General features: G+C 37.0%; 2 protein-coding genes across 2 annotated transcripts; both read left to right on the top strand.

Moving 5' to 3' along the window:
* Positions 1-1,772: 1,772 nt before the first annotated feature.
* Positions 1,773-5,287, top strand: LOC137496096 (serine/threonine-protein kinase pim-2-like). Its single transcript, XM_087261308.1, has 9 exons — positions 1,773-2,731; positions 2,892-3,044; positions 3,258-3,449; positions 3,615-3,706; positions 3,912-3,962; positions 4,112-4,490; positions 4,591-4,767; positions 4,903-4,991; positions 5,074-5,287. The coding sequence occupies exons 1-9, from the start codon at positions 2,413-2,415 to the stop codon at positions 5,146-5,148; spliced, it is 1,527 nt and encodes a 508-aa protein (XP_087117434.1). The 5' UTR covers positions 1,773-2,412; the 3' UTR covers positions 5,149-5,287.
* A 9,550-nt stretch (positions 5,288-14,837) lies between these two features.
* On the top strand, positions 14,838-19,755 carry LOC137496078 (serine/threonine-protein kinase pim-2-like). Its single transcript, XM_087261306.1, has 9 exons — positions 14,838-17,224; positions 17,366-17,518; positions 17,732-17,923; positions 18,089-18,180; positions 18,386-18,436; positions 18,579-18,957; positions 19,058-19,234; positions 19,370-19,458; positions 19,541-19,755. The coding sequence occupies exons 1-9, from the start codon at positions 16,906-16,908 to the stop codon at positions 19,613-19,615; spliced, it is 1,527 nt and encodes a 508-aa protein (XP_087117432.1). The 5' UTR covers positions 14,838-16,905; the 3' UTR covers positions 19,616-19,755.
* Positions 19,756-26,648: the final 6,893 nt, after the last annotated feature.

Raw genomic sequence — 26,648 nt, forward strand, 5'->3', positions numbered from 1 at the left:
GAGATCGAGTTTTGATCAGACAGGACAAGACTGATAAATTTACCACACCATTCAGTGCAACACCTCACACAGTAATCAGAAGAGCTGGAAACCAAATAACTGTCGAATCACCAACTGGAGATCAATATAGCCGCAATACAACATTTGTGAAGAGATATGTGGAGAAAGAAACAGAAGACAGCCAGGGTAACAAAAAAGCAGAAGATGCCGGCTGTTCTGGGGACACAAATCAAAAGAAACTGCTAGAGGGATCAGTTAGACCTGTGTCTACAACAGAGTGTGAACAAAATGCCTCATATGAGAAGCCCAAAAAGGAATGAAGATTACCAAAAAAAGTGTTTTTACCAAAAAACTAGTGTTTACTAGTTAAATGTTTAAATATGTTGTGTTTGAGTAAGAGTAAGACAACTTAGATTGATAGTCTTTATTCAACTTTGGGGGGGGATGTCATGTACTATAATTGCATCTGTGTCTTTAAAACGGGAAACAGGTGGCAAGATGGGAAGTTTTGTAATGTTATGGAGTTTATACACACAAGAGAAGTAAAGAGTGGTGGTAAAATGTTAACATGCGTGGCTGATTTAATTCAGAAGTATGTGCGATCTATAAATTAATATTTGATGCTAAGACACACATACATAACAACACCCATTACAAGTTAGATCAAAACCAGGCCGAGCTTCATAATTCAAACAAACATTTTGAAATATATTATATTTAATTAAAATTGTTTCCTGAAAAACACACGACCTCTAACTAGGGTTGTAACAATATACCGGTATGACGGTTTACCACGATTTGAACGTGCACGATTATCATACCATGAACAATTGCATATCAACGGTTTTAACCCTTAAAGACCGAGACAGCCGCCCGCGGCTAAAAATAAGTATTGCTCTTAAATGTTTAATAACTTTTGATCCGCTGATCCGATTCATACAATTCAAAGATTGGCATAAAGAAGAGAATCTCAGCTTTCCAGTGCTGTATCACATAACATTCGCGGACTTTCAGAGGCTCCGGAATCAGTGCGGTTACGTCATCAACATTTGACAACGCTGATTTGACAAAGAAACGCTCGTCACTGTGTCTCCCGACAAATCAGACATGATACATTGATGCATTGTCCCTCCTCCATGCCCAGATTGGTTCAAACTCGCTATATCACAACCAATAAGCGTAGGTTTCGCTTTTGTTTGTGGACCAAGCTTTTTGAACAACACGGAATGAGAGATAGGCATACATTTATGCGCGGCTAAATAAAACGCAAAAAAAAAAAGTTTTGCATGAAATAATTCTCATACTAAGTACTTTTGCATGCACAGCAGCACAGAAACATGACAAAACAGTGACACAGCAAAGACGAACTGCTGCTCTTGCTGTTTTCAAAAGACGCAAATGAAGATGCAGCTGTTTGTCTGCATTGCAGACAACCATATCCAAATCCATATCGATAGACAACCATATCCATGCTGGCACATAAAACCTAAGGATGTTCCATATTGAATCTAGTTTCGTTATGTAACTATTTATAGTATAGTAAATATTTATATCTATTTTTTACTGAGGATTTGCACCATGTTTATTTGGACTTTATTTGGACTTTGACACATTATTTATTATTTTCTTATTTTTTTATTTGTTCATTGTAAGTGGTGTTGTTTATAGTAACTAAAAATATATTATTTGGAAAAAGTCAAATTTGCTTCACTGTTCTATTATTTTGTAACATTTGTAACATACCGTATACCGCGAAACCGTCAAACCGTGGTATTGTTTTAGACGATTATCATACCGTGAAAAATTCATACCGTTACAACCCTACCTCTAACCTATAAGGAAAATGAAAGGAAAATACCATGTTTTCAATACTTTATTCAGTAGATTCAAATTATTATGTTATTAAATCCCATCCACACATCTTTACTCTAATTCATTTCTGACTTCATTTCTTATACTTTAAATATACATATAAAAAGAAATAAAACTCTTCAAGTAGACTACTCCCACTGAGATCATGAAGTAATGTGGACTATCAGTTCTGTTCAGATACCATGATATTTGCCGCCCTCAAGTGGTTGAGAAAGAGAATACAACCAATAAGAAAGTATTAGCGACGCAGCATTATACTGCAGAAGTACGGAATTAAATATTTATATAAGTGTTTGAACAAGTATTAAAACAAGTAGATTTACCTTTATAATATGATTTAATATTTATTTTAGCTTTATTTTAGGCATTACTATAAGAATTGTCAGGTATTATGTATGCAATATGTAGTTCAGCAAATTTTAAAACAAAACAAATTGATCTCAAGGACATTTTATTTGATGTCATAATTAGAACGTCAAAGTGAAATGTTAATTTAGTTTTAGTGGGTAGTTTGCAGTGAGACAGTGCGTTTGTTTTATCATGGGTCAGCGAATTTCTTGTCTGAATATAGCGACAGAGTCGGAGTGTGTGTACAGTTTACATCCTAGTATACCACTTCAGTTAAATAATGACACGCCTCGTCACGAAAACCATCAGCTTGATGAGAGCCGTGTTGTTCCTTGTGAGAAAGATGGAGTAGGGAGTTTGGTAAAGGAGAAAAAGAAAGAGAAGAAAAAATCGAGTTTTTGGAGAAAGCTGTTCCGCTTTTCACGTCCAAGAACTGGAAGGGGTGAAAAGGTGGAGCAGGTGGACAGTGAGAAGGTGAAGCCAGTCACCGAAGCAGAACCTTCTACTGATGGTAAATCCCTTTATTTTTTCTGTGACTGGAAATTTTTTTTTTATAAAAATGATCACCATAGCTTTAAAATATTGTCTCTGCAAATGTATTTGTAAAAGGATTGAAACGTTTCTGTGTGTTTTAATTAAAGTAAATGTTGAATGTATGTACCCCTCTTTAGATCAAACCTCAGTAGGAAACATCCCAAACGCTGTTGAGCATCATGACTACCAGCAAGCTCCTAACAGCCTTGAGGTTCCTTCCTCCATCATTGACCTGCAAATACAGGAACAGTGTGAGAATGTGGAGCTGGAGGAAGAAACGTCTACTGATGGTAAATCTCTTCATATTTTGTGTTTACTGAACTTAATCATTAAAGAAGATCATCATAGCTTTAAACATTTGCAGAGTTCAAATGTTCAGATGTGCAGATGTTTGTGTATCTGAACTCTTCAGTTTTGTCTTTGTAAATACTATAAATGTATTATTTGTAGCAGTATTGAAATGTTTGTGTGTTTATATATAATTGTTGTATTTTCCTCTTTAGATCAAACTTCAGTGGAGACCATATCTTCTGTAGAGAGTTATGGTCCTCAGAACACTCCCAACAGTAGTTTTGAAATTCCTCTCTTCACTGTTGACGAGCAAATCCAGGAGTTTCCAGATGATCTGTCAGAGGAAGAAACTGCGTGTCCTCTGGCAGAAAACCCAAGCCAAGACATGGTCTTGGTTATTGGGAGTAAGTTCATATTAATTATGGCTGCTTGATGCTTTCACTTTTTGAAAGGATTAGATGTTTCTGCATTATGTATTAGTGACGTAATGGTGTATAAAGTGGTAATAAAGTTTTACTTTTGCATTGTAGAATATGAATCTGTCTCTAAAACTAATTATATTTGAACAGGCATGTGCTGGACCTACAACATGGGTGAGCTACTGGGAGAAGGAGGATTTGGTGCCGTATATGCTGGTGTCCGTGCCCATGATGGTCTTCCGGTAAATTTATATATATTTTTGCATGATTAACCTAACAAACTATATTTATGTGTTATGCTTTGTCTTTTGTAACACAATTAGAGTGCTTGATAAATGGTCAACTTGACCAAACATGCTACAAATTCATGACTAGAATTTCAACAAGGATTATTGAATAGCCTGATGTAATCCAGTGCTAACTGTTATATTCTGTTTTGTTGATCAGGTGGCAATCAAGTTTGCCAAAAAAATGGAGGGCATGGAATATCTCTACGTTGTAAGTAGACTCATCTCCTCTAACTCTGTTTTTATTTTATTTTTTCAACAGTGTTAATCATAGACAGCAAACTATCTCTCAATAAACAAATTATAAACATGTTGTGCACACCACCTTAATTTAACCATCCTAAAAACTCTTTCCACTAGCCTGGCCTTCCAGAACTTGTACCGCTTGAAATCGGCCTCACACTTATGGCAAACAAGGGTCCCAGCTCACCCAACATAATCGATCTGCTGGATTGGCAGGACTTTCCAGACCATTATATAATGGTCCTGCAGCGCCCTTCACCATGCCTGAGTGTGTTCAAGCTGTTGGAGAGCTGTGGCAACATCTTTGAAGAAAGGTTTGCTCGGTATGTGATGCGCCAGGTTATCGAGGCAGCTGAGACCTGCTGCCGGCGCGGAGTATTCCACAGAGATATAAAGTTGGAGAACTTAATAATCAACACACACACCATGGATGTCACCTTGATTGACTTCGGCTGTGGGAACCTGTTCCACGAAACAGAGTACCACACATTTAGTGGTATGTACAATATTAAAACTTTAGTGTCATGACACACAAGCTGCAGAATACAGTAAAAACAAACTGTTGTAACTCAGACATGCAAATCTCTTTCCTCCAGGCACAGAGATGTACTGCCCTCCGGAGTTTTTCGAAACGGGCAAATACTTGGCACGGCCAGCAACCGTGTATTCGCTTGGAGTGCTGCTATACACTATGGTGTGTGGATATATGCCAGACTACACGGATCGGGAAAAGATGCAGCACTGGCTCTGGTATCTGCCGTCCTTGTCGTGTGGTAAGAACTTGAAAAAATTGTAACAATCATACAAAAAATTGTCTGACAAAGCCACTTGGCTCAGCTGTCCAAAATGCCATCAGGAGATGTAAAGGATGTTTAAAGTAATAGTCAAACAATAATCCTGTCTTTCAGAATGCAGTCATCTCATAAATGCCTGTCTGCATCCCGATCCCAGCGAGAGGATACAACTGGAGCAGATTCTCCTCCACGACTGGTTTACGGTACCTATGATCTACAAAAACTTTTCAAAATGTCAGTTTTTTTGAGGACAATAAACCTGATTTTGTTTTTGTTTTGCTTTAGATCACAGCATCAGATATGGAGGATGAGCGCCCGGTCCTGGTCATGCAGGAAGAGCTGATTAGCCAGGCATGCTAACACCAGTGGCCTCACCACCTCTCCAGTCCTTTGCTTCTTACTAATGTCTAGTGTCAGAGCTTGAGGCAGCAATATTTGTGTCTTGCAGTGTTGCTGCCAAAAATGTTTTGTTGAACTGAAATAAAATTGTGTCAATTGAACTGTTGTGTTTGTCATGTTTTTGTCCATTTATTTGCTGAATTAGAATTGGAGTTTGCATTAAGCCTAGTAAGACCATGATTAACTAGTACAGGTGTATTTTATTATGAAAGAAGCTAAAAAAAGAATATTGTGGTCCTCCAGGAGCTGGATTGGACATAGTAAGCAGTAAGGAATGTGTATTTATATTGCACATTTATTGTGTATGACCATAGACCCAAAGAGCTTCACAATCATGAGGGGGGTCTCTCCTCACCTCCACCAGTGTGCAGCATACACTTGGATGATGCGATGGCAGCCACAGGACAATGGTGCTAGTTCGCTCACCGCACACCAGCTTTTGGTGGAGCTTCAGTGAATAACTGGTCTTGGGCTGCAGGGTGATATGGCTGTGGTTGTGATATTTCTGCACTATGAATATATACAAGTGAGAAACTGCATTCTACATGATGCCCTGGTTGCTGACTTGTGTCACTGAAAGAGACATATCAGTCTTTAAAATGATGGAAGCATTGATCTATAGATAATTCAATATCTGCATCAACACAACAACAACAAAAAAGCATGTTTGGAAGTATTAGCAGAATAATAAAAATTATTTTAAAATAAAAAGGAATGTGGTTGAGAACAAGCTGATTAAGCCATAGGGATGAGTCCTTCTAAAAGATTGTATGTGGTAGAGACGTCTCTCATAAAATAAAACATTCATTATAATCTCAAGTTTTTAGTTGAAAATGTTTAACACAAAGGTCAGTTAACAAATGGGCTATAAGCACACAGACTTTTAATTTCAGTCAGCCAGCCCCAGGGTTTCCGGTTAATTGTCATCCCATACAAAATCACTGCGTTTAAGATCTGATTTCTAAATGCAGTCGTCATTTGCTTTATACATTTAACACAAAATTTAGTTTATGAATATTGATCTTTGTTTATTATTTGATTATCTGTATTTAAGTAACTAGTGTTGGCTGGTTTGAGAAATAGTTATATTATGAGGTGCAGGAAACGTGGTTGCTTTTTTTTGGCAAGTTTTAGGTGTTGATATTACAGCATGTTGCTAGTTTTGTCAGTTTTAAAAAACGAAAGCCATTTTTTTGTTTTGTTTTTCGGAAATTTAAATGTTATTTTTATTTTATTCAAGAAACACTTGCATCCTTGTCAGACTATAACTTGGAAAAGCCAGTGAGGGGATGATATATGGATGTCATATGGGAGTAATCGCGCAGCAGGTGCTGCAATTTTGAGAGGTTCTGTCACCGACTTGGTCCCAGTCATTCCCGTGGCTGGCCAGCAGAGGTCACCATCACCGGACTTCTAACATTACGTCATCCTCAAACACTGATTGCAACACACCAGCAGCACATCTCACTGATTACCCACGCACACACATATAAGCAGCCCAAACAATCACTTTAGTGCGAAGTCTTGTTCTGCCTTGCTGACATTACTGAGCATTCATCTCCTTGCCTGACCTCCCCATTATTACCTGGACTGTTTCTTGTCCTTGCCTTGCCTTGCCTTGCCTGCTGACTGCCCTTAACCCTGCCTTTTACCTCGACTTTGATCCACGCCGCCTGCCTCTGACCCATGCCTGCTATCACTATCTTTGACAGCCAGCCGCCAGCCTATCGACCCAGTATTACTACGTTTGATGTGAGTTTGCACACCAGTACTTACTGTGTGCTTGTTATTATACTGTGTTTAATAAATATACTGCAAATGGATCCCTCTGTGTCAGACTCCTCGTTACAGGTTCATTCAAAGGGAAAATTGTTCAGACAAAAATACACCATTCAGGTCTGTAAGACCCATTATGTTTGTTGTAATGCTGTTTTTGACCACTGGGTGGAGTGTGGGTTTGGAGGAGTATATAGGTAGACATAGACTTAGAACAGCAGGTGTGTAATTAGAGGGAAGCACAACATTTTTTGACCGTGAAAGATCTTTGTGGAGGCATTCAATGTAATTTTTATGAGCATTTATGTACCAAACTGTGAGTGGAACAGTAAGAACTGTTTGTTAAAAAAAATAAACCTGATAAGCAGTATTTGGAAGATTATTCGTTTGTTGAGATCTCACGCGTCAGAAACAACCCTACAACACCTCAAGTGACAAAATGGTCATTTGTGTCACTACATTTGTCAAAAAAAATGGCTTCTTTGTGGATCATCATGCATCATTTATGGACTTTCTCGAGGAGCAGCCGTGATGAACTGAATGAATGAAACAAAGGTATGTGTAGCGCTACTTAATGAATGACTTTGTGTGCACACAATAGCGTAAATCCAATGCATTGGTTGCTTAAGTTTTAAAGTTGCTAAGGAGGCAAATGATTTTAATTTGTAAATATGAGTTTAATGAATTGTGATGATGATGGTGCGGCTACCTGTGAACAGACAGAGACTATTGTGCTGTTTGAGAAGGTTGAAACAGAGCATGTGAGGGAAAAGCGGCTCCTTAGGCTCACTTCTTAGGCATTATTGGAAAAATTGGAAACTCTGCAAAAGACAAAAAAGTGTAAACTAAGCAAGGCAAAGAACTTAATGGCTATTATAAAGGATTTTATGTCCAACCAAGAATTTGAAAAGGTGCAGTGTTCCTTTGAGAAATTCATCAAATTGAGAGACGAAACAAAGGAAATGCACAATTCCGTGATGGTTCTTTTGCCCAGTGAAGAAAAGGAAAAACAACAAACATGGTTCAATGGAAAAATGTTGATTTTCGATGAGTTTGTAGATGATGTTGAGAAATGGTTGAGCGCTGAAAGTCAAGTTTCGTGTTCTGGTGTTGATGAAAGGGTATGTCAAGAGGATGTTAATCCAGATGATAGCGTTTCCAACATCTCCTCATGTCGATCGTTCATTAGGAAAAGGTAAGCAAGCCAAAAGTGTGCACTCAAGAACAACGTCATTTATCTTAAAGTAGTGCACATGTTGCACTTACAACATGTGGTCAAACAGTGGCCAGTGACGATGGAGTCTGTGCATTATCAATTGTACCAGTTCAAGTCAAATCCAGTAAGGGACAAACGGTAATTTAAACCTATGCATTTTAGGATCCTGGCAGTTCTGCCACATTTTGTTCAGAACGCTTAATGCACAGTTTGAAATTAAAGGGAAAGCAAACTAATATTGTTTTGAAAACAATGGGCAATCAAATGGCTGTTAATAGCACGGTTTTGACTGGATTGGAAGTGTCTAACCTTCTTGATGACACCTTTTATAGTCTTCGAGAAGTCTTCACTCAAGAAAGAATGCCTGTATCCAGAGACAACACTATCACTCAAAGGGATTTGGAAAATTGGCCATATCTGAAAGGTGTTGAGATTCCTCAAATTCCTGCTGATGTGGATTTGCTAATTGGAGCAAATGCTTCCAGGGTAATGGAGCCCTGGGAGGTTATAAACAGAAATGGAGATGGACCTTATGCAGTTTGAACCCTATTGGGATGGGTTGTAAATGGACCACTCCAAGGAAGCAGGAATAAGGTCAAATGTTCAGGTGTGACTGTTAACAGGATTTCTGTAAGAAAATTGGAGGATATGCTCAGTAAACAATACAATCATGACTTTAATGAGAATGCTGTTGAAAAGAAGGAAATGTCAAGAGAAGAGCATGCATTTATGGAAAAGGTAAGCAAGTCAATTGAGTTTCAAGATGGACATTATAAATTGAATCTTCCTTTTAGGATGGAAACTCCCATGTTGCCAAACAACCTTTGTGTGGCTAAACAGCGCTTAATTGGATTGAAAAGAAACTTTTAAATAAACAAGATTTTCCATCAAGAATATAAAGATTTCATGGATGAGGTAATTCAACACGGTTATGCTGAAATAGTACCGTTACATCAGTTAAAACAGGATGAAGGGAAAGTTTGGTATATCCCTCACCATGGGGTTTATCACCCCAAGAAGCAAACATTAAGAGTGGTGTTTGAATTTGCAGCTGCCTTTAAAGGTACATCATTGAATGATCAGCTTCTGCAGGGTCCTAATCTGACAAATTCACTGTTGGGAGTTCTTGTGAGGTTTCGACAAGAGGCAATTGCATTTATGGCTGATGTAAAAGCAATGTTTCACCAGGTTAAAGTTGCAGCAGAAGATACTGACTTTCTTCGTTTCCTATGGTGGCCAGATGGTGATATCAATCAGGACTCTGTGGAATACAGGATGAAAGTGCATTTGTTTGGTGCTGTGTCGTCCCCAAGTTGTGCTTGCTATGCTTTACGTACTGCAGTTGACAAAAAGTTGACTTTCCTGAAAAGGTAATTGACACAATTCACACAAACTTCTACATGGATGATTGTTTGAAAAGTGTACCTTCTGAGGAAGAGGCCATCTTGATGATCAAGGATCTCACAGATGTCTGCTTAGCAGGAGGTTTCCAGTTAACAAAATGGATCAGCAATAGCCATATTGTGCTACAAAGTGTTCCTGAAGAACAAAGAGCCCAGGGCATAAAAATGATGGATCTGGACGAGGACCAGTTGCCAATGGAAAGAGCTCTTGGTTTGTGGTGGTGTGTTGAATCCGACACTTTCAATTTTAAAATAACTAGCAAAGATCATCCTTGCACCAGGTGTGGTGTTCTGTCAAAGGTATGCTCTGTTTATGATCCTTAAGGATTTTTGGCACCATTCACTCTTAAGGCAAAAATTCTCCTGCAAGAGTTATGTAGGATAAGATGTGGATAGGATGATCTGCTACCCTCAAATCTCCAAAGGCAGTGGTCTTTATGGTTAAAAGAGTGCTTGCTGCTCGAGTGGACAAAATGTTAAGGGCAGAGTTGCAGTTTCCATTGGTGGATTCAGTATTCTGGACAGACAGTATGTCCGTGTTCAAATAAATAAAAAATGAGGACAAACGTTTTCTTACCTTTGTCGCCAACAGGATCTCTGCAATAAGAGAAATTACAACACCGTTACAGTGGCGATACTTACATACGTCTCAAAATCCAGCAGACTGTTGCTCCAGAGGTCTGAAAGCAGACCAGCTGGTAACAAACAGAGAATAGATCAATGGACCAAGTTATCTGTGGAAACCAGTGGAATAATGGCCAGCACAAATATTTGATTCTACTCTCAAAGCAGATGATCCTGAAGTCAAGAGGAACATGTGTGTAAATAGCACTCATGCAGAGATGTATAGTAACGAAGTAGAACTACTTCACTACTGTACTTAAGTACTAAAAGGCAGTATCTGTACTTTACTGGAGTATTATTTTTTTCTCCTACTTCCACTTTTACTTAAGTACATATTTTACATGAGTTTAATACTTTTACTCCGATAGATTTTTTATGTGCTGCATCGTTACTCGTTACTAGGGGTGTCAAAATGATTGATATCAGTTCAGTAATAGGTCATACCCAGTTATTACGTGATGACGTCATTTATCTCCTATGAGCGATGTCGCAATACTATGGCGGAGGACGGAGGTGCGAGGGCGAGGCGGCACAGCATACCAGCCGCTAGTTCACTATTAGGGAGAAATGTTGTAAAACTTCACCTCTGCCTTTCTCTCGCTCTCTCACTTTGGACATTTGACCCGCTGGCCAGTTTGTAAGGTAACTTTTCCTCTCTTCTTAGCTGTTAAAGCTGTGGATCCAGACATGAGCGTGCCAAGTTTTCTCCACTGTGTCTATTACCTGTGATAATCGCGTATTCTTCCCGCCATGGGTGAACAGCGCTTATATTTCTAAAGCCCTTTCTGTTGAGGACAATAACCAATCATAGCCGTGTAAGACCCGCCTGTCATCTCTCAAAAAGTAGGCGGAAAATATTTACATGAGTTTATTAGCTGTAAATGCTCGTGCTGTCTTCTGTGCATGAGTTTTGTTTGATACATCCAGGAATAGTGTTTTCTTTGAGCAGGTCAAATTAAGGGCACAGTTCGTATATCTGACTGCTGTATTAAAGGACAAAATTTTATTACAAAAAGCCCTTTAACTGTCACACCAAGACAAAAGCAATAGAATTTTTTTTGATTGCAACTCCTAATGTCACTAGTTAACACAATCCGTGCATTTTTATTCAACACATCACATTATTTCTAAAATATCAGCCTCTACCAAATGGTTGAGATGTTGGTTTATGGTAAAAGTACCAGAATTAATAAATATACTACAGAAAATATGAACTGTAAGACCAATTTCATTAAAAACATAATAAAAATAAATAAAAATTATTACTAAATCATAGCCATAAGCAGGATTTGAACGAAGCTGAAGTAGCTATTATTGTGTTCAGTCAAAGGCAACAGTTTAAAAAAAAAACTGTAAGTTTTACCTGTTTTAAAAATAAGCCGAGACAGCAAGCTGTATAAATTGGATCCTGTCTATCAAGACTGTATTTTGAGAGTAGGAGGACGATTGAGAAATGTGAGCAGAAGATGGCAGACTTGCCGCAGGAACGACTCCTTCCCAATTTGCCTCCATTTTCGAATGTTGGGGTGGATTATTTTGGTCCTGTGGAAGTTAAAAGAGGACGCTTTATTGTAAAACGTTACGGAGTCATCTTTACTTGCATGGCAAGTCGAGCAGTTTATATGGTAGTCGCCTACTCGTTGGACACTGATTCATGCATCAACACTTTTCGAAGATTTATCTGCAGACGAGGGCAAGTAACTCAAATAAGATCAGATAATGGTACCATCTTTGTTGGCGCAGAAAAGGAATTAAAGGAATCACTGAGATCATGGAATCAAAACAAGATTCAAAGGGCAATGCTCCAGAAAGGTGTCCAGTGGAGTTTCAATCCTCCAGGAGGTTCGCATTATGGTGTAATCTGGGAACGTGTAATTAGAATGGTCAAATGAATTTTGAATTCCATCCTACATCAGCAGATTTTGGATGATGAAGGATTCCATACTGTCCTATGTGAAATTGAGGCCATTCTAAATGATCGCCCAATAACTAAGTTGTCAGATGACGCTAATGATTTGGAGCCACTTACTCCAAACCATCTTCTTCAGATGAAAGGTAAACGTATTACCACCTGGATTATTTGATAAATCTGAATTATACAGCAAGAGGAGATGGAAACAGGTCCAGTATATGTCTGACTTATTCTGGAAAAGATGGACAAATGAATATTTGCCTTTGCTTCAAGATTGGCAGAAATGGAATAAGGAAAGGAGAAACTTTGTTCCTGCTGACATTGCTGTCATTGTGGACTCGTCTGCCCCTCGAGGGTCTTGGTTAATGGGGCGAATTCTGGAGGTTTTTCCAGATAAAAATGGACTTGTTCGTTCTGTGCGAATACAAACTAAAACCAGTGTACTTGAGAGACCTGTGACAAAACTTTGTCTGTTGTATGACAGCATGGAAATATATTGGACTGATGGTAAAGACTGTTAAATTTTACATCTACACAGAATTGATTAATACAATGTTTATAGTGTTGCTTTAATGGCTCTCTGTATGAACATTGTTGAATTGTTATGTCTACCTGCCATGTACAATTAGGGGCCGGGGTGTAAGAGCCATTATGTTTGTTAAAATGCTGTTTTTGACCACTGGGTGGAGTGTGGGTTTGGAGGAGTATATAGGTAGACAAAGACTTAGAACAGCAGGTGAGTAATTCAGACATCCCAAGTCTCCCGGAAGTTGCGGGAGTATCCCTGAAATGCATAGACACTCCCGGATGCCCGCAAATAAATGATAATCTCCCAAAAATATTTGCTTGTATTTGCAGAAAGACCCTATTAATGATGTATGTCAATCAGGATTTATGAAAGGGCGACACATTTCCAGTAATATAAGACTCATTTTAGATTTGATTGATTACAATGAATTAATTTTTGGATAATAGTTTTATTTTATTTGTTGCATTTGATACAATTGATCATAGTTTTATGTTTAAGACTCTTATTTTTTGGCTTTGAAGATTATTTTATAAAGGCTTTATTTAAACTAAATTAAATTATCAAATGGAAAAACATCAAGATTTGAAATCAAGAGGAGCATACAGTACGTCAAGGTTGTCCTATATTTCACCCTTTCTTTTCTTACTGTTAACACAAACTATGGCCCTGCATATCAAAAGAGATAGATTTTGAGGTAATAGAATTTTAGAGACAGAAGTAAAAGGTTCTCAGTTAACTGACAACACTGACATTTTTCTAAATAATGAAATTAAAATTAAAACTGCTATTGATTGCCTCAATCTTTTTTCATCTGCATCTGGTTTATGTTTAAATATTTAAAAATGTGTGGTGTTCTCTCTGAAAATATGCAATGATACTAATATATATGGTATTCCAGTAAAAAAAAAATTGTAAAGATCAAAAAGAGAGAAGTAATCTGAATTTTACACCAATTATTAAGAAAACAAAACAAACATTAAACTTATGGTTAATGAGAGATTTGTCAATTAAAAGAAAAACATTATTAGCAAAAACAAGTTTCGTCACGTTTAGTATAAACTGTTAAAGTCAGAATTATTAGCCCCCATGAATGAATTATTAGCCCCGCTGTTTATTTTTATTGTATAACTATGGTTTATTCTGTAAACTATTGAAAAATATAGCCTAAAGGGGCTGATAATTTTGACCTTAAAATGCTTTTTTTAATAAAACAAAATAATGATATTATATTGATGATACAGTTATTCAAAAGTAATAGAAAACTTTTAATTATTGTGAATTTATTTCAATTACAAGATCCCCATAACTGCTAAAGAATTTGCAATAGTATTTGATGCAATTTCTAGTGGACTTGTTCAGCTCTTATTCTGTAATTTATTCACTGAATCAAATCTTTTACTTAGTAATCAGTTAAGTATCAATGGTGTGAAAATTATAGACAATAAATTGAATAACTGTTACATCAAAAGGTTTTGCAGAACTACATTGTTGCCTAAATGCAAACCTTTTTAAAATTCCTTATTTGAGCAAATTGAGTGGAAAAAAAGTTTAAAACTTACCTAGTAAATACAGTCTCACCAATAAAGTTAAAGAAGTGACATATAAACTAATACATCTAATTTATCCAATGAAACAAGTTGTTACAATTTTTTTTGAGACTTTTTTTAAATGCACATATACCCGAATGTTTTGGTTTGATGTTGAATATTTTGTGTCTAAACTTACAAAATTAAAAATTCAGTTTTCTTGTAAATATATATATTTTTTTATATGCAATAATAATAATAACAAAACTTTGGAGCAAAATTTGTTTATTAATTTAATGATAATATATACAAAGTACCATGTACACAAACAAAAATGGTCCAATGATAGGCCTGATATTGATTTGTTTAAAAAAACTATTTTCAGCATTATATTGAAACCCTAAAAGTCATAAAAACATAAAAAAGCTTCAAGGATGTGTGCAATTATGGATTCATTTTCTTATGAAAATTTTTTTGTGGTTTATATATACCTGTAATTTATTTTGTTTGTTTTTTTATTCTCTACTGCAGTGGTCTGCAAACTTGTTCCTGGAGGGCCGGTGTCCTGCAGATGTTAGCTTCAACCCTAATCAAACACACCTGAACAAGCTAATCAAGGTCTTAGGTACACTTGAAACATCCAGGCAGGTGTTTTGAGGCAAGTGGGAGCTAAACCCTGCAGGGACACCGGCACCCCAGGACCGAGATTGGTGACCCCTGCTCTACTGATTTGTTCCTTTGATGTGAAAAAATATAAGTATTGTATTCCTCATTTTTGTATGCTATTGTTCTTGTTATGCAATAAAAAAGGCTGAAAAACACTAGCTGTTCATAGCCTATTGGCCACATAATGGATGCAATTGTCTGGTGTTCAGCTCAAGCAATGTGAGCATCCTAACCATTAATTTATTCATAAAAATATAATGTTGAAACATCTGTTTGTGTTATAAGATGTAATTCTTCTAATACGTTATTTTTCAGTGGCACAATGTTTTTATTTTTTGTTCTGATCCTCTAGATAGAATAACCTTTAAAGGGATAGTTCACACATAAATTATAATTTACACTCTATTTACTCACCCTCAAGTGGTTTCAAACATTGACAAGTTTCTTTTTTCTATTGAACACTACAGACTATTTTGAAGAAAGATGAAAACCTATAGGGTGGCACGGTGGCTCAGTGGTTAGCACTGTTGCCTCACAGCAAGAAGGTTGTTGGTTCGAGTCCCGGCTGAGCCAGTTGGCATTTCTGTGTGGTGTTTGCATGCTCTCCCCGTGTTCGCGTGGGTTCGCGTGGGTTTCCTCTGGGTACCAAGGACGTGTGCTCTAGGTGAATTGGATGAACTAAATAGACCTTGGTGTATGTGAGTGTGTGAGAATGAGTGTGTATGGGTGTTTCTCAGTACAGCGTTGCACCTGGAAGGGCATTCGCAGTGTAAAACATATACTGTAATAGTTGGCTCATTCTGCTGTGGTGACCCCTGATAAATAAAAAAAACTAAGCCAAAGGAATGAATAAATGAAAACCTGTGCACATGGACTTCCATAGCAAAAAAAACATGGAATTAAGGGTTACAAGTTTCCTGCTTTCTTCAAAATATCCTCCTTTCTGCTCAACAGAAGAAGTCAAACAGGTCTGCAGCTAGTAAAGGGTGAATACATTATGACAGGATTTTTGGTTTTGGGTATAAACGCTGCTTAAATACAGCAGAATTTTTAACTTAAACTGCTGTAGAGTGTAGTTTCAAGCCTAGTTAATCATATGAAACATGAAATTCAAGGTCACTTGATAACTAAAAAAAAATGACACACTCAAATCCATAGTGTTTTGAGATGAAATCATATATTCGAGTGAATATATATGAGAGAGAGTGTGCTCTGTGGACTTGGTGTGTGTTTTCGGTAGAGTTTGAAAAAATGGGCTATATGCAATCATGGTCTTATAAAAGAAAACATTCAGAAATTGATTTAAAAATTGATGCCCAAAAAGTGCTTAGTGCTGGACAAAGCCAGAAAGTGTGAAAAAGAGTGGCTGGAGATTGTTGACACCCGTTACAAGTTAGATCAAAACCAGGCCGAGCTTCATAATTTAAACAAACATTTTGAAATATATTTTATTTAATTAAAATTGTTTCCTGAAAAACACACGTCCTCTAACCTATAAGGAAAAAGAAAGGAAAATACTAGTAGATTCACATTATTATGTTTTTAAATCCCATCCACACATCTTTACTCTAATTCATTTCTGACTTTAATTCTTTATATATTAAATATACATACAAAAAGAAAAGAAACTCTTCAAGAAGACTACTCCCACTGAGATCATGAAGTAATGTGGACTATCAGTTCTGTTCAGATACCATGATATTTGCCGCCCTCAAGTGGTTGAGAAAGAGAATTCAACCAATAAGAAAGTATTAGCGATGCAGCATTATACTGCAGAAGTACGGAATTAAATATTTATATAAGTGTTTGAACAAGTATTAACACAAGTAGATTTACATTTATAATATGATTTAATATTTATTTTAGCTTTATTTTAGGCATTACTATAATAATTGTCAGGTATTATGTATGCAATATGTAATTCAGCAAATTTTAAAACAAAACAAATCGATCTCAAGGACATTCTATTTGATGTCATAATTAGAACTTCAAAGTGGAATGTTAAGGCTTGACGGTAATTTAGTTTTAGTGGGTAGTTTGGAGTGAGACAGTGCGTTTGTTTTATCATGGGTCAGCGAATTTCTTGTCTGAATATAGCGACAGAGTCTGAGTGTGTGTACAGTTTACATCCTAGTACACCACTTCAGTTAAATAATGACACGCCTCGTCAAGAAAACCATCAGCTTGATGAGAGCCGTGTTGTTCCTTGTGAGGAAGATGGAGTAGGGAGTTTGGTAAAGGAGAAAAAGAAAGTGAAGAAAAAATCGAGTTTTTGGAGAAAGCTGTTCCGCTTTTCACGTCCAAGAACTGGAACGAGTGAAAAGGTGGAGCAGGTGGACAGTGAGAGGGTGAAGCCAGTCACCGAAGCAGAACCTTCTACTGATGGTAAATCCCTTTATTTTTTCTGTGACTGGAAATTTTTTTTTTATAAAAATGATCACTTTAAAAATGATAGCTTTAAAATATTGTCTCTGCAAATGTATTTGTAAAAAGATTGAAACGTTGTATGTATGTTCCCCTCTTTAGATCAAACCTCAGTAGGAAACATCTCAAGAATTGTTGAGCATCATGACTACCAGCAAGCTCCTAACAGCCTTGAGGTTCCTTCCTCCATCATTGACCTGCAAATACAGGAACAGTGTGAGAATGTGGAGCAGGAGGAAGAAACGTCTACTGATGGTAAATCTCTTCATATTTTGTTTGTACTGAACTTAATCATTAAAGAAGATCATCATAGCTTTAAACATTTGCAGAGTTCAAATGTTCAGATGTGCAGATGTTTGTGTATCTGAACTCTTCAGTTTTGTCTTTGTAAATACTATAAATGTATTATTTGTAGCAGTATTGAAATGTTTGTGTGTTTATATATAATTGTTAAATTTTTCTCTTTAGATCCAACTTCAGTGGAGACCATATCTTCTGTAGAGAGTTATGGTCCTCAGAACACTCCCAACAGTAGTTTTGAGATTCCTCTCTTCACTGTTGACGAGCAAATCCAGGAGTTTCCAGATGATCTGTCAGAGGAAGAAACTGTGTGTCCTCTGGCAGAAAACCCAAGCCAAGACATGGTCTTGATTATTGGGAGTAAGTTCATATTAATTATGGCTGCTTGATGCTTTCACTTTTTGAAAGGATTAGATGTTTCTGCATTATGTATTAGTGACGTAATGGTGTATAAAGTGGTAATAAAGTTTTAATCTTACATTGTAGAATATGAATCTGTCTCTAAAACTAATTATATTTGAACAGGCATGTGCTGGACCTACAACATGGGTGAGCTACTGGGAGAAGGAGGATTTGGTGCCGTATATGCTGGTGTCCGTGCCCATGATGGTCTTCCGGTAAATTTACATATATTTTTGCATGATCAACCTAACAAACTATATTTATGTGTTATGCTTTGTCGTTTGTAACACAATTAGAGTGCTTGATAAATGGTCAACTTCACCAAACATGCTACAAATTCATGACTAGAATTTCAACAAGGATTAAAGAATGGCCTGAAGAAATCCAGTGCTAACTGTTAAATTCTGTTTTGTTGATCAGGTGGCAATCAAGTTTGCCAAAAAAATGGAGGGCATGGAATATCTCTACGTTGTAAGTAGACTCATCTCCTCTAACTCTGTTTTTATTTTCAACAGTGTTAATCATAGACAGCAAACTATCTCTCAATAAACAAATTATAAACATGTTGTGCAAACCACCTTAATTTAACCATCCTAAAAACTCTTTCCACTAGCCTGGCCTTCCAGAACTTGTACCACTTGAAATCGGCCTCACACTTATGGCAAACAAGGGTCCCAGCTCACCCAACATAATCGATCTGCTGGATTGGCAGGACTTTCCAGACCATTATATAATGGTCCTGCAGCGTCCTTCACCATGCCTGAGTGTGTTCAAGCTTTTGGAGAGCTGTGGCAACATCTTTGAAGAAAGGTTTGCTCGGTATGTGATGCGCCAGGTTATCGAGGCAGCTGAGACCTGCTGCCGGCGAGGAGTATTCCACAGAGATATCAAGTTGGAGAACTTGATCATCAACACACACACCATGGATGTCACACTGATTGACTTCGGCTGTGGGAACCTGTTCCATGAAACAGAGTACCACACTTTTAGTGGTATGTACAGTATTAAAACTTTAGTGTCATGACACACAAGCTGCTGAATACAGTAAAAACAAACTGTTGTAACTCAGACATGCAAATCTCTTTCCTCCAGGCACAGAGATGTACTGCCCTCCGGAATTTTTCGAAACGGGCAAATACTTGGCACGGCCAGCAACTGTGTATTCGCTTGGAGTGCTGCTATACACTATGGTGTGCGGATATATGCCAGACTACACAGATCGGGAAAAGATGCAGCACTGGCTCTGGTATCTGCCGTCTTTGTCTTGTGGTAAGAACTTGAAAAAATTGTTACAATCATACAAAAAAGTGTCTGACAAAGCCACTTGGCTCAGCTGTTCAAAATGCCATCAGGAGATGTAAAGGATGTTTAAAGTAATAGTAAAACATTAATCCTGTCTTTCAGAATGCAGTCATCTCATAAATGCCTGTCTGCATCCCGATCCCAGCGAGAGGATACCACTGGAGCAGATTCTTCTCCACGACTGGTTTACGGTACCTATGATCTACAAAAACTTTTCAAAATGTCAGTTTTTTGGGGGACAATAAACCTGATTTTGTTTTTGTTTTGCTTTAGATCTCACCATCAGACATGGAGGATGAGCGCCCGGTCCTGGTCACGCAGGAAGAGCTGATTAGCCAGGCATGCTAACACCAGTGGCCTCACCACCTCTCCAGTCCTTTGCTTCTTGCTAATGTCTGGTGTCAGAGCTTGCGGCAGCAATATTTGCATCTTGCGGTGTTGCTGCCTAAAATGTATTGTTGAATTGAAATAAAATTGTGTCAATTGAACAGTTGTGTTTGTCATGTTTTTGTCCATTTATTTGCTGAATTAGAATTGGAGTTTGCATTAAGCCTAGTAAGACCATGATTAATAACTAGTACAGGTGTAGGAGCCATACATTGTATTTTGGCTATTGGCCACAAGGTGTCAGTAGAAGACTTTGTAACTGTGGCTTCACTGCATGGAGTAGGACAGTGTTGGTAGGAAGCACAGTTTTTGACCGTCTCGTCTAAAACCAGTGTACTTGAGAGACCTGTGACAACTTTGTCTGTTGTATGACAGCATGGAAATATAATGGACTGGTAAAGACTGTTAAATTTTACACCTACACAGAATTGATTAATACAATGTTTATAGTTTTGCTTTAATGGCTCTCTTTATGAACATTGTTGAATTGTTATGTCTACATGCCATGTACAATTAGGGGCCGGGGTGTAAGAGCCATTATGTTTGTTGAAATGCTGTTTTTGACCACTGGGTGGAGTGTGGGTTTGGAGGAGTATAAAGGTAGACAAAGACTTAGAACAGCAGGGGCCTGTTTCAGAAAGGAGGTTAAGTGAAAACTCAGAGTATTTTAACCCTGAAATGAGAGAAACTCTGGGTTTTCCGTTTCAAAATGGCAGGTTTGTTAAACTCAAGAAATCAGGGTAAGTCAAGCCTGTTTCTGAAAGAAAGGTAACTTTAACTCAGAGTCAGTTACTGTGGTAATTTACTCTGTGAATCTAACCTGGTCCAGAGCAGGTTTTATTCTCTAAACTCTGAGTTTCTGTCGGTCTCCTCCCCTTTTTTAAAGATGAAGCATATTTCTCGCATTAGCCTTACGTCTCCACACCTATTTTAGAGCTCATTTTGGAGATGCCCGTAAAAACGATTGATGGAAACGTCATGATTCACATAACTTTTGAAAATAGGCATAATAAAACATGTGCATAACTGAATAGGTTAAACTTTTATTTGATAAGATGCACATAAACTACGAAGTGCACTTAACCAATTACAGTATGTACATTAAAAAAAGGTTTGTTAGAGATGATGATGAAAATGTGTGTGAATGGACAAACCAGCAGACTGAGCACACTGCAGAACATCTTAAATGTTGTTTAAGTCATTCTAAAATGCCTTAACTGTTTCAGTATTAATGTATATTATTAATTACCTCCGAGCGTCTGGAGCGTGTCAAGATCTCCGCGTCTGGCTTCAAACGCCCCCACGTGTTCATTGTGTGTCAGCATTGTCTTCTGAGGCACAAGTACATTAATTAAATAAAAAATCATATGACGCAGCTTCTTCTACCGCAGTAAATTCTGTTTTTACTGTTGATATTTGGTGCAAGTTAATCAGGAAGTGACGATTGTGTTCTCTTCGACTCTTTGGATAAAAACTCTGCTTTATTTTTAGGCGTTATTCCAGTTTTGCACAAATTTATGTAATAGCTTATTTGATGGAAACACAGCTATTGCCTACATTTTTGTCACACACAGAACAAATCACATACGAGGCTTGTCCTTTTTTTCATAAACAATTAGCTTAACCTTCGACATGCACTGTTACTAGATTAATGGGATTAGTATTCTGTCTAAAAATATTTTATTACTGCTTACCTTCTTAATGTTATATCAACCTCACTTGATCAATAAAAAGGCAGAGACACAACAAGTGCACTGTTAAATCTATTAAAACTGATAAAAGTGTATAAAAGTTTAGAAAAAAAGTATAAACGTCACACTTTACATTACTTATTTTATTATACTTAAATGTTTAAATACTTAAAATTAAAAATTACGCATTAACTTGAGCAGCTGTTTTCCCACGCTAACTGTCTCTGTTTCACTGATCGTTGCTTCTTTTTAAATATATACACTCATATTTGCTATAACTTTGCATGTGCAGATCAAGTTCAGCCGGAGAAAGAAATGCTGATCTCTTTTTTTAAAGATGTTGCCATGGTCACTCGTAATATCTGCGCTCTATTGATAATGCCTTTTTATAATCATGGTGTGCGCGCTTAACTCTGAGTTGGTCTACTCAAAGTTGATTGACCCAGCTCAGATCAGCTATTCTGAAACCAAAAACTCGGTAAATCAACTTAGAGTTCAAGTTTAAACTCAGAGTTGTTTGAACCTCCTTACTAAAACAGGCCCCAGGTGTGTAATTCAGACATCCCAAGTCTCCCGGAAGTTGCGGGAGTATCCCTGAAATGCAAGACACTCCTGGATGCCCACAAATGAATGATAATCTCCCAAAAATATTTGCTCATATTTGCAGAAAGACCCTATTATTTATGTATGTCAATCAGGATTTATGAAAGGGCGACACATTTCCAGTAATATAAGGCTCATTTTAGATTTGATTGATTACAATGAATTAATTTTGGATTATAGTTTTATTTTATTTGTTGCATTTGATACAATTGATCATAGTTTTATGTTTAAGACTCTTATTTTTTTTGGCTTTGAAGATTATTTTATAAAGGCTTTATTTAAACTAAATTAAATTATCAAATGGAAAAACATCAAGATCAAGAGGAGCATACTGTTACGACTGGGGGGAGTGACACTCACAACAGAAGGTAAGATCCAATATGCAGGTTTATTCAATGTCAGGGAAGCAGTGGTCATCAGGTGCAAACGGGTATATAAAGACAGTCCAGAATCGTAGTCGATATAAACAGGCAACAGGTCAAAAGGCAGGCGGCTAAACTAGAGAACAAGGTTGACAAGGCTTAGGTCTAACATGGAGAAAACAAGACAGGGAAACGCGTTGTAATGTCACAAGGATGCAAACAAGACTCGGCCCCCTGGAAGCGTGAATGAGTGGCTTATGAATGGAGTGATATCAGTCTGTGACAAGGTTCAGCTGGTGATTGCAATCAGGATAGATGAATGAGTAGGCGTGCGTGTCTGGGAGCAGTGCATGTATGAATGTGTAGTCCTAGGGAATGCGGAAAATGTAGTCCTGAGAGTTCGTGTGAGAACCAGCGATCTCTGGAAAGCGATCGCTGGTTGTGTGACACATACAGTACGTCAAGGTTGTCCTATATTTCACCCTTTCTTTTCTTACTGGTAACACAAACTATGGCCCTGCATATCAAAAGAGATAGATTTTGAGGTAATAGAATTTTAGAGACAGAAGTAAAAGGTTCTCAGTTAACTGACAACACTTACATTTTTCTAAATAATGAAATTAAAATTAAAACTGCTATTGATTGCCTCAATCTTTTTTCATCTGCATCTGGTTTATGTTTAAATATTAAAAAATGTGTGGTGTTCTCTCTGAAAATATGCAATGATACTAATATATATGGTATTCCAGTAAAGGAGATGGTAAAATATTTGGGTCAAAAAAATTTGTAAAGATCAAAAAGAGAGAAGTAAACTGAATTTTACACCAATTATTAAGAAAACAAAACAAACATTAAACTTATGGTTAATGAGAGATTTGTCAATTAAAAGAAGAACATTATTAGCAAAAACAGAAGTTTCGTCACGTTTAGTATAAACTGTTAAAGTCAGAATTATTAGCCCCGCTGTTTATTTTTATTGTACAACTATGGTTTATTCTGTAAACTATTGAAAAATATAGCCTAAAGGGGCTAATAATTTTGACCTTAAAATGCTTTTTTTAATAAACAAAATAATGATATTATATTGATGATACAGTTATTCAAAAATAATAGACAACTTTTAATTATTGTGAATTTATTTCAATTACAAGATCCCCATAACTGCTAAAGAATTTGCAATAGTATTTGATGCAATTTCTAGTGGACTTGTTCAGCTCTTATTCGGTAATTTATTCACTGAATCAAATCTTTTACTTAGTAATCAGTTAAGTATCAATGGTGTGAAAATTATAGACAATAAATTGAATAACTGTTACATTAAAAGGTTTTGCAGAACTACATTGTTGCCTAAATGCAAATCTTTTTAAAATTCCTTATTTGAGCAAATTAAGTGGAATTTTTTTTTAAAAACTTACCTAGTAAATACTGTCTCACCAATAAAGTTAAAGAAGTGACATATAAACTAATACATCTAATTTATCCAATGAAACAAGTTGTTACAATTTTTGAGACATCTATGTGCACATTTTGTGAATTGATTTATTTTGTTTGTTTTTTATTCTCTACTGCAGTGGTCTGCAAACTTGTTCCTGGAGGGCCGGTGTCCTGCAGATGTTAGCTCCAACCCTAATCAAACACACCTGAACAAGCTAATCAAGGTCTTAGGTACACTTGAAACATCCAGGCAGGTGTTTTGAGGCAAGTGGGAGCTAAACCCTGCAGGGACACCGGCACCCCAGGACCGAGATTGGTGACCCCTGCTCTACTGATTTGTTCCTTTGATGTGAAAAAAATATAAGTATTGTATTCCTCATTTTTGTATGCTATTGTTCTTGTTATGCAATAAAAAAGGCTGAAAAACACTAGCTGTCTACACTAGCTGAAACACTTTTTCATTGGCTGAAAAACACTAGCTGTTCATAGCCTATTGGCCACATAATGGATGCAATTGTCTGGTGTTCAGCTCAAGCAATGTGAGCATCCTAACCATTAATTTATTCATAAAAATATAATGTTCAAACATCTGTCTGTGTAATAAGATGTAATTCTTTCTTATACGTTATTTTTCAGCGGCACAATGTTGTTATTTTTTGTTCTAATCCTCTAGATCAAGGGTGTCAAACTCAATTCCTGGAGGGCCGAAGCCCTGCACAGTTTAGTTCCAACCCTGCTCCAACACACTTACCTGTAGGTTTCAAACAAGCCTGAAGGACTCAATTAATTTGATCAGGTGTGTTTAATTAGTGTTGGAACTAAACTGTGCAGAGCTGCGGCCCTTTTGGAACTGAGTTTGACACCTGTGCTCTAGATAGAATAACCTTAAAAGCGATAGTTCACACATAAATTACAATTTACTAGGGCTGTAACGATACGCGATATGAAATCGAAATCGCGAAACTCAGATCTACGATCCTGTGTCGCGGTGTGATAAGGGAGAATCGCGACACACCTCGTGTATACCTTTCCAATAACGTCACGCGTGCCTGCAAAAGTTGAGGTAGTTGAAGAAGAACGTGAGGAAACCCTTTTTTCGTTCGACATTTCGAGCACTGCTCCGTTTAAGCCCTCGCAATAAGCGTTTAGCCGCGGGAGAGCTCGCACGGAGCTCTTAGTAAGGGACCTTCTGAATGTGTCAGGAATATCAAAAACAAAACCAACTTAACCCCTCTTGACAACAGACAATGGCAGAAACATTGCCAATGCTGTCAAAGCAGCCGGATTTTCACCGCTACCATGCTTTGCTCACACTGGTAATGTGGCTGCGCAGATGGGCGTTTACCAGATGCCCCGACTCCGCAGAGTAAGGAAAGTTGTCACGTTTTTTCACTGCAATGTTGACATGATGGTGTTTCTGAAGAATTTTCAACTCCCTTAAATCAAACGTGTTTGGTATTCTTGAGAGAAATAAGTTGTTTATTTGTTTAATGTTTCCTTGACTTGTGGTTTGCAGCACAGGCACTTTTCTGTAACCGTGCTGTGCGCTTTCTGTTTGAACCTTTGGGAGTGCTGACTGACAGGTGCGCGATGCGTGAGGTCAGGAAACACGACGAAGCTTTCAGTTAAGATGAACACAGTTTCACTGAATAATTTTATTTAGATTATTCTGCTCAAAACGTTTCTACAGTTATACTTTATTTAGAGATAAAGGTATATGGCTCTGCATATAATCACTCTATCTTGCTGGTGTTTATAGCCGTTACGCTTTACTTCAGGACGCATTAATGCCGCTCTGAAGGTCTAATCGCTGTTTTAAGTTATCCAGAGCTGTATGAATGTACAAATCTTGAATATTACAATAGTCATAAATATTACAATTGTAACAACACAGACAGCAACACTTTTGCACAATCGATACCCAGCTAATTCAGTCGTTTCATAAGAGGACCGCGCTTCTTCTTTTTTCTTTGTCAACATAAAGGCAGTGAGATGCGCCTTATTTTTGGCCCCTTGTTCAACTGCAAGGTATACTTAATTTGCGGGACGATAACGGAATACCCGTGCCTACAGACACATTTGCCAATAAATGCATATTTTCCGTAAAACGGGCAGTTTGAGGAAGTCAGCTATTTTTATTTGACGGAAGAAAAAACATGATTGGAAAAAAACAGCCTGCCGGTTATGAAAAAGAATCAGTCAGTATTTTCGTTTTGTAATATAAATTAATTATTGAAGTGAAAATAATTTAGGGCAGTCCTATTTATTTTATTCATTTTATTTAGATTATTCTGCTCTTCTGTGCTAAACACTGCAGGTGCGTGACAATGCTCTGTTGTTCTGTTCTGTTTTTAATATGCTGGCATATAAAAATAAATCAGTATTTTAAAATGCAATATTTAATGTTTTCAGACAAAAAATAGACACGTCAATTTGTTTAATATAAAATTAATAGTAATCTGACCAGTTAACCGTTATTAAATGATTAATGAGCGGCGGTTGTCGGTTAGAAAAATTAACGAAATGAGCATCCCTAGCTATTTAATTTACTTTTTCTATGTAAGAGAACTTAATTGAAAAATAATTTTCAACATGCTTGAACCATCTACACAATGGAGTTTAGTTCTGTTTGGTTTTTCGACAGTATTTTGTTACAAAGAAAACAGAAGTGATATAGCTTTGGCTATTTATTTATTTATTTTATACATGGCTATTTATATTGTTAATAATTTGCATAGTTAATATTGTTCTTTGATGTTCAGTTTATATAAATTTTTTAAATGTCATTTAATAAAAAAAGTTTTACAAATCTTTTTTTCCCAACCCCCAAAAAATAAAAAAATAAAAAATCATGATACGAATCGAATCGTGGGTCAAAAATTGTGATACGAACCGAATCGTGGG

This window comes from Danio rerio, chromosome 7, assembly GCF_052040795.2.
Source record: "Danio rerio strain M-AB ecotype USA chromosome 7, GRCz13ab, whole genome shotgun sequence".
Classification (NCBI taxonomy): Eukaryota; Metazoa; Chordata; class Actinopteri; order Cypriniformes; family Danionidae; genus Danio; species Danio rerio.

Coding starts and splice junctions, on each gene's coding strand:
- LOC137496096 (XM_087261308.1), top strand. CDS start 2,413: ATGGGTCAGCGAATTTCTTGTCTGAATATAGCGACAGAGTCGGAGTGT. Junction 2,732..2,891: donor AGCAGAACCTTCTACTGATG/GTAAATCCCTTT, acceptor ACCCCTCTTTAG/ATCAAACCTCAGTAGGAAAC. Junction 3,450..3,614: donor CATGGTCTTGGTTATTGGGA/GTAAGTTCATAT, acceptor ATATTTGAACAG/GCATGTGCTGGACCTACAAC.
- LOC137496078 (XM_087261306.1), top strand. CDS start 16,906: ATGGGTCAGCGAATTTCTTGTCTGAATATAGCGACAGAGTCTGAGTGT. Junction 17,519..17,731: donor GGAAGAAACGTCTACTGATG/GTAAATCTCTTC, acceptor TTTTCTCTTTAG/ATCCAACTTCAGTGGAGACC. Junction 18,958..19,057: donor AGAGTACCACACTTTTAGTG/GTATGTACAGTA, acceptor TCTTTCCTCCAG/GCACAGAGATGTACTGCCCT.